The following is a 12,371-nucleotide window of genomic DNA, read 5'->3' as shown; positions in this document are numbered from 1 at the left end:
AAAAAAATATATATACCCATTATTATAAAATCAATTATAGCAATCGGAGTATCTAATATTTGAAATTTAATAGTTCCTTGTTTTTATCTACGTTAACTAGTTAATCCTTTTGTTAAACTCACTATTAACCAGATAAATATTTACAAATCACTCGATTAAGATTGGATTAGGATTTAGTTAAATGGTACAGATCAAATTGTCTGACGTGGCAAATTGATAACTCAAAAACCTACATGACAGCAATGTTGAAAAGGAATATAAGGTTTTGTTTTTTGGCTGATCATCATCATTTATTCATTCGCATTGTTGACCAACAAAGTGAAAAAAAAAAATCAATAAATTAAAATAAAATAATAATCTCATCTAGAATAAATTTTAATTAGTTCCATCTAGATGATGTGGAATAATACATTCTTAATATAACCTTAAAAATAAAATTTAGTTTTCAAAATAAATATTAGTATTAAAAAGTTCAGACAAATAGGACGAAAATAAAATTAAAATTTTAAATTTTTTTCTCTAAATTAGAAGGGGAAAGATCATTTTCAAATAGTTGACTAATTGTTAATAAATAAAATTTGTATGACTAGTCGATTAATCATTAATTAATCCATGTATTAATGACTAATTAGTCATTAATTAGTCGATTTTTAAGCAATTGGAAATATAGAATTAGGATAAGATTTGGCATAGTTTGCATAGAAGGATTAGCGGAATGACATAAATAATTAATTTTTTGAGAAAACTTCATAAGTTGGTCGCATGACGTAAATATTTTATAACATGAAAGGTTATGGGAAGTTAGTAGCTTATGAGTTAAGTTACCGAGGCTTGTTTGCTTGAAATTGGTGTATTTTTCGAAAAATATATTTTTTAAAAATATGCAGTTAATAAAATTATTTTCTACGTAATATAATTTAAATGCATTTGCTATGTAAATCATTTTCCTGTTAAATAAATTATTCTCAAGTTACAAAATATAACAATTAATGTAAATTTAAATATATTTATATAATAGAATAAACTGATAAATTCATTGCTTTTGATTAGAAAATGTAACATCTACGTATCTATAAGTAACTTATTTTCGCTATATAAAGAAAGTTGAATAATCTATTTTTTGTAAATAAAATTGATAATGTAAACTAAACAAATACTTTATACACTTTCGGAGAAGTTGCAATTGCCTAATTTACTTACCTCCAACTAAATATCTCATATATATTCAAATTTGATTTTCATTTTAAATTTAAATAATTCGAGTATGACTAAGATTGAATGACTCACAAAAATTAAAAAATTCTTATTTACACCCGATGTATGAGCTCATTTATACACCAAATCAATTACAAACATTATTAATTTTATAAGAGTATTAATTAGGGCATAGTAAATAAATTTATTGAAATTTTTGACATCAATTAAGCCAAAGTAAGTTGAAATCTAAGTGCATTTGAGGTTGGTTTTAAAAAATATTTGAATTTGAATATAAAAATTAAATTTGATAAAACACAAAATTGAATTTCGAGTCCCATAGTTAATTCAATTGAACTGAATTATTACAACTAATAATGGGATGGCTAACATGGGAAAAGAAGTCAAGTGGGTTTTTTCAAGTAGTCTAATGTGTCAAGCCCACTATTCAATTTGAAAGCCCAAAATTTAAAGGAGGAGTACTCAACACCATTTCGACGACAAAGCCCAAACTACATTAATAACCCAACTGTTAATCTACATTAATAAGGCGTAACACAAGTATTTTGTTTGTTCTCAATAAGGCCTAAATATTCTTAAACACCCTTCGATTTTTTTTTTTTTTTTTTTTTTATAAACAAAGGTTGTGTTCGGAAATAACTTTTTAAATAGATTTTAGTCAAAACATTAAATATTCTTAAACACCCTTCGATTTTTTATTTTTTTTTATAAAAAAAAGTTGTGTTCAGGAATAACTTTTTAAATAGATTTTAGTCAAAACACTAAATGGTAATTTTTACAGTATTCGATAACATAGAGTTTGAACTAATTTCATTTTCTAAAAAGTTAACTCATGTAATATTTAATTTTTAGCCTTTTGTTATGGAGCAACCTACGAACTAAAAGGATGAGCATGACCAAAGAAACAATGATAAAATTAATGAGATTTTCAATCCAATTATTTCACATCAAAGGGCCTATAATTAGATCACGAGCCAAGAAAATTCAACAAGCTTAATTTGTCATTTACAAGGTTTGGTGAATTTGGCTTGTAAAAGGCTGCAGTAGATCTAAGGCTTGAAAACAAGATCAAATAAAATTAATTACAACTTAATTCAAGTCCAACTTCAAAATGGGCTTATTTAATTTTGTTTTTAGATCTTAGCTTTGTTAATTGAATGAAATTAATTATGTTTGTATTTTTGTCGTAATGGGTTTTTAAAACATGTCAATTTAAAAGCCATTTAATTTTATTGCTTTGATAATTGGTTGTCCAAACTTGTTTATGTTAAACCCATAAATTGAGTTTGTTTATTTTAGATTATGAATTTTTAGGTCTTGTAAAGACTATATAAAGGTCTAAAACGAATTTCTAGGGATGGATAATTGAATGATAATCAAAAGGCTGTTTGCTTTTATCTTTGTGTTCTTGAGTAGAATATATGCTTAAGGAACATTCAAGTTTACTGATCATCTTCTTGTGAAGTGTTTCGAATCTGGAATTTAGAAACAAGTTTTCTTTATTCTAGATCTTTGATCATCCTTCTAAGCAATCCAAATTTTAGCATGTCTTAGGGATTGAGACTGAATTGTTAAAGGGGTTTTCAAATTAATATCACGGGGTCCATAATAATTAAAGGGGTTCTCAGACTTATTCTTGGAGGTTCTGTATCACCTTTTATGAAAAGTTATCCAAACATTTAACAGTTAAATGCCACTAAAACAATTAATTTTGTAAAATAAACTCGAAGGAGGCCTCACACCGAGAAAACAATACTAACCGGTTCCAACCGGACGAGGCAAGGTTACACCTTGTGTATCATCTCGCAAAATAGCAGCAACCTAATCAGGAGGGACATCAAAATACGAAATGAAATCATAATTTTAGAAGGAAGTGCATAGTCTGTTCTACCTTTTCATCGAAATACATTTACACGTATCTGAAGCTGACTTTTCAATATATTTGCATATATCGGAGTTATTTTCAATTAATCGAAACCACTTATAACTGCCCTGTTATTATCTTAACGCAGAAGGATGCATTAATAGGGTATGTTAAGATAATCCCATTCACATTAATATTTGATGGGTTATTGAGAACTTCATTCGCTAATTACTTAATATGGCAAGTTATTATCTTAACGCTTATTCTTAATATGCATTCATCAAAGTTATACATTACGTTACCCTTGTTCTCTTCCCATTAAAGAAAGTTCCTTCCTTTGTCTTCTTGCTTAATTTGCCTTTTCTGAGAACTCTTATGGTAGTTTCATAAATCAAATCAATTTAAAAAAAAAAAAAAAAAAATTTCTAAGAAACTCACTGCCTTTTTTTTTCCCCCCAAATGCATAGTTAGAAATATTTTTATTTGAACTAAAACATTGATTGTAATTGGTTCTTTTGAACGACTTGGAGCAGAAAAATGAAAACTTTATAAGGGGTAGATGTTTTAAATGTTCCAGAGATGGTTGCATTTCACTGAAAACAAAATCTAAGTAAACAAATGTTTGACATTACAGCTGTAGAAGAGACAAATTTTTGACATTACAGCTGTAGAAGAGATATACAACTTCTTTCTTTCTCTCCATTTAAGGTTTGAAACTATATTTAGCTGCTCTTGCGACTGCTGCCGCAGCTTCTAGGTGTTTTCACACAGAAACTGATGAATAAGAAAGTCAATATTTTCTGCCACGGTTGGATCTTCCGATCACAAGCTGCTGCGTTAGAATAAGAGTTTCAATATTAGTTGGAGTACATAAGGAAGTGAACCATAATATAATAAGATATTTGTGCATTGCATTTTCTGATTGTCAAAGGTTTCTCAAATCAGCAAATCCAAAGTTTCAAATTATATATTTTGGGAGCAATCAGAATTGAATATTTTTTTCATCCTCTTTCTACTTCTATACCTCTGCTTTTGCTTTTTCCTATTTAGTATTTCTATGGTGATTTATTTCAACACAAATTGGATTCCCTGGTCCATAGGGCAGAAGTGAAAGTGATCTTTATTTTTTTATTTAACAAATTGTGTTTTTTAGATGACGGATGGCACTTCAAGCTATAAATCTGAAAGGGGTTTTCCAGATTCCCTATATTTCATGGTTCTACATGATAAAAACATATTCAGGAAAATGAATAAAATAAGAACACCCTAAAAGAGTCTTCCAACCAATATATTTGTTAGAAATAAAAAGCAAAAAGCTGCTGATTCCTGATTCTTGACTTCCATACTAATTAGCTTTACTTAATGCCAAAGTAACAAACTTTGTCAAAACATAAAGATTTGAATTGATAGGGAACTTTTCAAATATTTTCCTATCCGTCCTTCTCCATCTACCCCAACTAATTTGCTATTAATGCTTGGTTGTTGCTATTTTACTTCTTATACAAAATCTAACTCGGATAAAAACCATATTAATGGCTACCAGACTTGATAATTAGTTAGCAAGTACTAGTGTAATTCCAACAGCTTGGTTCAATTCATCCTAATCTATCAAAAAATAAAATAACAGAAACAGAAACAGAAACAACTTTATAAGGCTCGAAGTTTGAGAAATGATTAAAGAAAGTCAGACCTTATTTGTGCAATTTCTAATGATCGCAGCCAACAGCCTGTCACCAGATATCTGCCTCACTTTTCGGATTAGTGTCAGTCTGCTGATCTTATTTTTCTGCAAGATTGAAAATACTGGAAATAATCAGCACATCTAGTACACTAAGACAACCAATGTATGTCAAGGAAAGAAATATTCAGTATTTTATGGCCTACCCTAAAATCATCATAGAATTTGAAGATCAAAGCCATCTTAGAAGGCTCCAAAAACCTTGACAATATAGACAATAAAGCAGGAAAGCTCATCCATGGTGAAGAGGGTCTGACTGATCTCCCCAAATTTGTATTCAAACCTAAACAAGCACAAAAAGTGGAATCAGAGATCTGTGAAACTATAGTACAGTTGAAAACATATATATGCAAGAGAAAAGCAAATATAAAAAACCAACTTTGCTTACCATTAAAGCAAGGCGCCTGAAAGCTTATTATGTAAGCAGGGAAGATATGAGAATTCATAAAAGCACTCCATACAATGAATTTTCTAGGCTCTTCAAGATTATCAACACCAGAGTCAAATTCTGTTGAACTTGGTTGAAATTGCTTTGAACCAGCAGGAATCACTTCCATCTTCCCCATTACCACACGGCATAGCAACATATGCCTAAGACCATTCTCATCCACAGTGGCTGATGCCGCGCTGTAAAACATAGAAAGTAAAGAAGCAAACTCGTTAGTACCAATCTTTTTCTTGAGTCAATTCTCTATTTCTGTTTGGTTGCCGGGAAAAACAAAATTTCAACATCAACTTATGAAGTTTGAGTTTCTAATTCTCTTTCCTACTCTTTCTTGATAATATTACTACACAATATCATAATGAGCATATCAAACTTACCTATCAATGCAAAATTTTGGAGGAGAAAGAGAAATACCAAACCCATGAGATTCACCATTAGCAGTTTCACTGCAGAGACTAAATCCATGAGATATAACTTGACAAATCTTCTCTCTTGAACCACCAAACCAACCAAACCGCAAATTAGCATCGCCTCCGGACTTTTGACTCACTGCCTCCGTAAAAATACGAAAAGTAAGCCATCTAGCTCTTCCTGCAGAACCAGAAGCAGAGTTCTTATGTATGGCCACAATCTTGGTGTCCTTTCCACGATTTCTCATTCCTTCTAGGAAGCTCCTAGTAATTGTGTTATGTTCAAGACTTCCTTCCCCAACCTTGAGCATTCCATTCCGGGTGAAATCACCGAAACTACTATCACTGTAACCTGAATTAGCCACGCTGTTATCAGCATCAGAATCCAAGATTTTGTCATCATTATTATTATCAATTACCACAGACCCTTTGTCTTCAATGTCAACTTGTTCTCCCTGTTAACACCAATCACAGAAAACAGAGTTAAATCTGAAACCAAAGATTAAGATAAAAATAAACCCATCAACCAAATTCAGATAAAAACCAATGCAAATTAACAGAAACAGTGCTTTTCTCATCAAGAACACCCAATAACAGCAAATTAAACTAAAGAGAAAAAGAAAAAGAACATAATAATCAAGAAAAGAAAAGAAATTACCTGGAAGATTGGGATCTGATGAGGAGTTTTTTCCAAGTATTGATTGGTTAACATGATTAATTCCTAAAGAAGAAGAAAAAATATATACAGAATTTGAAAAAAAAAAAAAAAAAAAAGCTAAAAGGAGCGGTTATCCAATCCTTGTATAGTCTGTACACACAGAGAAAGAGATGGGTATCTACAGAGATATGTAACTGTAAGCATGGAGCAGCCCGTTTCTAGTTATTTATACACAGAAACTTCGGTTCTTTTGGCGGTAACATTTTCGTGTTGCGGTTTCTAGATCTAATCCAAGTCGGAGTTGGATTTGAAGGAGGCGGGTCTAATTCCTTTCTTGTCCTTGTTGAATTTGGGTTTGTTCAAGAAGCCTCTGGAAAGTACAAAAATACCCTAAAATGTTTGTCCAAAAAGTAACGGAATCTTGAACAAAAAGTCAAAATGATACACGGTTAAGAAAACTATTACAGAATCTCCCAGTAGATGAATTTGAAGCTCAATTTTGGCAATTCTCGTTGCTGTCTTATCTCTCAGCAGTAACTATATCCATCACCAAAAAAAAAAAAATAAAAAAAATACAGATCATAAATAATTTCTGTAAAATTATTTTATTTTAGCTAGAGAGCATAAATTTATATTTCTATCTATATTATATATAAAAGTAGAAATGAAGAAGAATAATAAGATTTTTTATATTATTCTTGTAAAATTTAAAATACACTAAAAGTCAATTGGAAAATTTTAATATATATATATATATATAATTTGGTTGGATATTTTTTAACTTTTTTTAATAGATAAATATATACGGATAACTAAGCATTTGAAAATTTAAAATTTTACCATTATTATCTTATTATGTTTTATTTCATTATATTATTATATGAATTATTAATAATAATATATTTTTAATAATTTATTATTATTATTATTTATTATTTACTATTATTTTAATTTATCATCAACATTATTATTTTAAATAAATATATGTAAATATGAGGCATTTAAAATTTTTATTTTTTTCAAGTTCATTTTAAATAAATATATCTAGATAATTAAGATTTTGATTTAAAAAGGATATGGTTAAATTTCTTACTTACAAATTACACTCTAATTTGATTGGCCAAAAATAAGATAAAAAGTATTATTTTTAAATATCTTGAATTTGATTAATTATATTGATATCTTATTTAATTCAAATCATATTCTTTCTATTAAGGAATATAATTTTATTAATAAAATTTTTAAAAGATTTCATGATTTTGATTGACTAAAAAATAAAATAAAATTATTACTATTTACAAATATTTAATTTAATTTATTAGGTTAGCTTCTTATTTTATTGTTAAAGTATATTTATTTACTAAAAGAGATTATAGTGAAAGTTACTAGCAAACTGTTAAATTAATTATAAAACGTAAAATAAAAGTTATATGATGATTTTTATAAATTAATGTGGTACTAAACAAACAATAAAAGCAACTAGCATGTTGAAGAGAATATAAATGATTTTAGGATTATTATTGATTTTGGAATTATTTCTTTTATAAAAAATAATTAAAATTGATTATCGAACTAATAAAATAAGTTGCATAAAATTGAGTGAAGTCAAAATTTTCAGTAAATTTTATCTCTATTTTTCTCTACAACTACTTGTTTAATCTTTTACTTTATTTTCTGTATTTTAATTTTTTAAATAAATTTTCTTTATTGTCATTTAAATAATAGTAGGTTAAAATAATTTTGTTAACTTAGTAAAAATTCTCATATGAATGATAATATATTCAGTGCTCTATTACTTATTACGATTTCATGCAATTATGAAATTGCACAGCAAATCGGATAAAATTATTATCTCTAATTAGTAACTAAATTAGATTAAAGTTGATTGGTCGAAGAATGAGTCATGAGAACGTATAAATTTTGTGTTGGGTATTTAGGTTACTTCCAAATGCAAGTTTATGTGTGGTTATCTTAAGACATGCATCTTGTGTGAGAAGACAAACAACTCCTTTTTACAAGAAAAATACACACAGCCAAACTTCGGCTGCTTGGATAGACTCGTTTTTGTCACGACACTTGTTAAATTAGATTAATTTAAAAATTAAATAATTATATAAAAGGTCGGTTTGAGAATGCACTGTTGTCTTTATAATTTTAATTGACTTTTGGTTTTCAACCACAAATTATTTACTATTTGTGGAAAATATATAGTGGAATTGGTTCGATTGTTTAAATTTCAAATTGTGTTTTATCTAATTTACTTATCATGAATTTAAAAAAAAAAAAAAAAAAAGAAGACACTTAATATATCTCAATCAATAAAATAATAAAAAGTAGAAAAAAAAAAATTACCTGATGTCTTTGATCTTCTTTTATTCTTGATAGGCAAAGAAAATGTATTAAAATACTGATAGCAGTTTGCAAAAAGCTCTTACATCCAACCGATGGAATCAGTCGAGCATTGAGAAAATTATTAGCTATCAGCTGTTGATTCGAATCATTACCGGACACTTGTAATCCAATTGTTTGGCCTCAATCAACGATTAGCTATATGAAAAAATTGAACCAAATGCCTTTATATATAAAAAAGGAGTCAATTGACCCTTTTTTTTAATTTTCTAATATATATGTATATTTGTCTAAATTAATTGAAGTTCAATTTATTTATATCTTTCACCTTTCTTTTTTCAAAAAAATTATATATTAACTCCGAAGAAAAATATTTCTACATCCACCAATGATATTAGCAATATAAATTTATTCTTTTTAATTATTATATTTCATGTTTTGAAATTTCTAGAAATCAAAACGTGATTCAGATAGTTTCGAAGGCAGTATCAAATCAACTCACGTTTATAGGTTTCATATTCAATACAATAAATTATTTCAAAAAAATCAAAATTTGCAGACAAAGGAAGAAGGAAAATAAATTATTAATTTAGTTCCGGTAATTATAATAAATAGATAATTTAAATTTACAAAGCTTAATAAGGAAACTAATCCTTAAAAAAAGGGAAAAAACGAAAATTGAAGACACAAAAGATCTAAAATATATGTGAATATGAAACCTAAATTGATTTGATTTAATACTACCTTCAAAACTATCTCGGTCACGTTTTCATTTCTGAAAATTTCGAAACATGAAACATGATAATAAAAAAAATACATTTATATTACTAATATAAGTGACGGATGTAGAAATTTTTTTTTTTTCGGAGTCAATATATAATTTTTTGAAATAAGAAGGGTGGAAGATATGAATAAATTGAGCCTTATGAATTAATTTAGACAAATATAGATGTATAATAGAAAATAAAAAAAGGGAGCAATTTACTCCATAGCCGCATCTTTGTTAGCCCAAAAATCCTAGGAGATAGAGACGACAAGTAATACTAAGAGTGCCTCCCATCTATGGTTAAGAATTAGACGAGAGACTAATTCATTTCGGGCTAGGTAACAACTATATTGGGTGATATGGTATTTTTTTTATATATATATAATATACAAGTAGTCAAATTTTTTGATAAATCTAAGAAAAGAATAAAATTTTGGCATAAATTTTTAACAGTCTCACTCAGTACTACCGTCGCTAATCCATAATCTACTTTCCCGAAATCTCCGTAACCGCATGCACCACCGACAGAGTCACATAGGTTGAAGGCTACATAATAAGTTTAAGTTACATATACGAATGGTCAATCACTCGAAGAGAAGAATAGAGTGTGGTTAAGGAGGAGAGATAGCGGTGATAATGGTGATATTTATTTTGAATAGTGATATTTCTAAGACAACCTTAAGAGAAGACGAATCGGAAGTCGGAGAAAAAAATAATATAATCTAAAGATGAACTCATTTTATTCTCTTTTTCTCTGAATAAGTGATATTTTTAAGACTATCTTAAGAGAAGACGAAATGGAAACTGAAGAGAAGAATAAGAAAATCTAAAGATGAACTCATTCTATTCTCTTTTTCTTCGAGTCATTATGATTTACGTATTTATTATACGCGTTTTTTCTAATCTAGCAAGGTGTATAATTATTAAAGAAAAGAGAAGTACAATGACATAAAGGTCCTCGTAAAATTTAGGTAGCCACAAGACAAGCGTGTCAATAGGAACAAATTTATACATTAAATTGATCATTAAAATTATATATATATATATATATTGAGAAAATTAAATTTTATCTATTCACACTTTAATTTATAAGGTTTGAATATATTCTTATAAAATATTTAATTATTGTATAGATATTAATAAACTAGCAAATTTAATCTGTTAAATCATCAACACTAAAATTTACTTTACAATAAATATAAATATATATTGTATTTTCAATTCATAATCAAATTATTGATGTCGAAGAAAATATATTTTCTAAAATTCTTAAAAATTAAACTTTATATTTGTAATTAATATGTAAAATGTTTACTATTTGAATAAAAAATTTATAATATAATCGGTGTAATAGGAATAGACTAATTTCAAAAATAATTGAGATTATGAAGGGCTAGAAATGTGAAAACTTATATCTTTTCGATAATCTATGCTACATATACATTTGGGAATTGGGGGAATAATGAAATTTTCGGTAATAGTCTTATTTTAATTTGGAATTTCTAATATATCATTTTAGTTAAAATTTGTATGCATTCTAATTGAAGAACATAAGTCTATTTATCCTTTTGAAGATCTTTTTTCAGTTATATTTTTTATGTCTTTTAATTTGAGAAAATAAATTTCATTTATCATTTTAAATATCCTTTTATTTAGATTTGTTTATGTATTTTAATTTGAGAAAATATGTATATTTATATTCTCTGATTGATCTTGCAACATTATTGTCCAATGATTTTTATAATTAATAGATTTTAATGTTCTTATTTATAGGTTCACACGTGATGTTATTTTCTAGAGGTAAATCGAAAACCTTAATTCAAATATTGAAAAGGAAACTTAAATTCTTTTAATTTATTATGTTCTGAATTCTTTAAAATATGGTTAAACACTTTACTATTAGAGTCTACTATTAATAAATATATTCTTTCTCTTTATTTTTTGGATAGGAGTTTATTATTAATAAATATATTCTTTCTCTTTGTTTTTTGGAGAGAATGGTGTGCACTTATGTGAATTATTTTACACATTATTATATTTTATAATTTTTTACAATCTTAATTTAACAAAAATAATAGAAGTATGAAATTAGAGTATTTGATTAATACATCAAGTAATAAAGTTTTTCATTTTTTAGTCTAATGAAATCTTTTTTGAAAAATAGGCTATAAAAGTTTGAATTAATGAAAGAAATAGCTATTGGCATATTTGCTGTCATTTTTATTTTTACTTTTTCTATATTAAGGATGAAACAAAGAAAAAAAATTAAAGAACTTTCTTTTTATTCTTAATTTTTTGAAATTTACCGAATTTCATTTTATTTTTCTATGATTTAATTAGATATATTTTTTAAAATAGAGATAAAGATAATTATGCCTTTGAGAGTTTAATTTTTTTCCAAATATTTTTTAAATAAATATATAAGACTTTAAAATTTTTGAATTTAATCTCATTTACATCTATCTATAAATTGTTATCTGCATATTGATTCCTACGTGGAGCTGATAATTTTAAACAATTTTTTTTTGGATTTTGCGTAAAGACACCGAGTTTAAAATATTACATGCTATTGACAAAAATAATTGACGTGAAGATCAAATTTATATTTTACATCATAAGATATGTTAAAAAATATTCATTATATATATAAGTCTTATATAAAAAGTGCAATATAAATTAATTATTGTATTTATTTTAATCTACTTAAGAATTGATACTATTGTATAAATAACAAAATTAAACGAGTATAAAAACGAATATATAACAAGCAAAATTAATGTGCAATGCATATCATAAAAGAACTAGTATATAAAAAAGTGGGAATGGGTGGAAAACATTGAAATTGCCAAAAATGCTCCTATTAAATTCATGGATTGGTTATATCATTAAGGATTTAAGTTGATTGGTTAAAAAAATAAAGATAATT

At 26.8% G+C, this 12,371-nt stretch overlaps 1 protein-coding gene across 2 annotated transcripts; it reads right to left on the bottom strand.

Annotated features, from left to right (window-relative positions):
* Positions 1–3,639: 3,639 nt before the first annotated feature.
* On the bottom strand, positions 3,640–6,650 carry LOC105644597 (putative inactive poly [ADP-ribose] polymerase SRO2). Of its 2 annotated transcripts, none has more exons than XM_012229998.4 (6): positions 6,331–6,650; positions 5,640–6,127; positions 5,206–5,444; positions 4,964–5,100; positions 4,770–4,865; positions 3,640–3,911 (listed from the first exon to the last, which is right to left on the bottom strand). In XM_012229998.4, the coding sequence occupies exons 1-6, from the start codon at positions 6,382–6,384 to the stop codon at positions 3,870–3,872; spliced, it is 1,056 nt and encodes a 351-aa protein (XP_012085388.1). In that variant the 5' UTR covers positions 6,385–6,650; the 3' UTR covers positions 3,640–3,869. The 2 variants fall into 2 exon arrangements, with proteins under 2 accessions (XP_012085388.1, XP_012085389.1); XM_012229999.4 differs by having other exon boundaries at positions 3,640–3,908.
* Between the last annotated feature and the right edge of the window lie 5,721 nt (positions 6,651–12,371).

The sequence above is a fragment of the Jatropha curcas genome, chromosome 3, assembly GCF_041381405.1.
Source record: "Jatropha curcas cultivar XTBG-Jc1 chromosome 3, XTBG_Jcur_1.0, whole genome shotgun sequence".
In the NCBI taxonomy this organism is placed as follows: Eukaryota; Viridiplantae; Streptophyta; class Magnoliopsida; order Malpighiales; family Euphorbiaceae; genus Jatropha; species Jatropha curcas.
This window is presented reverse-complemented; position numbering and strand designations above follow the sequence as displayed.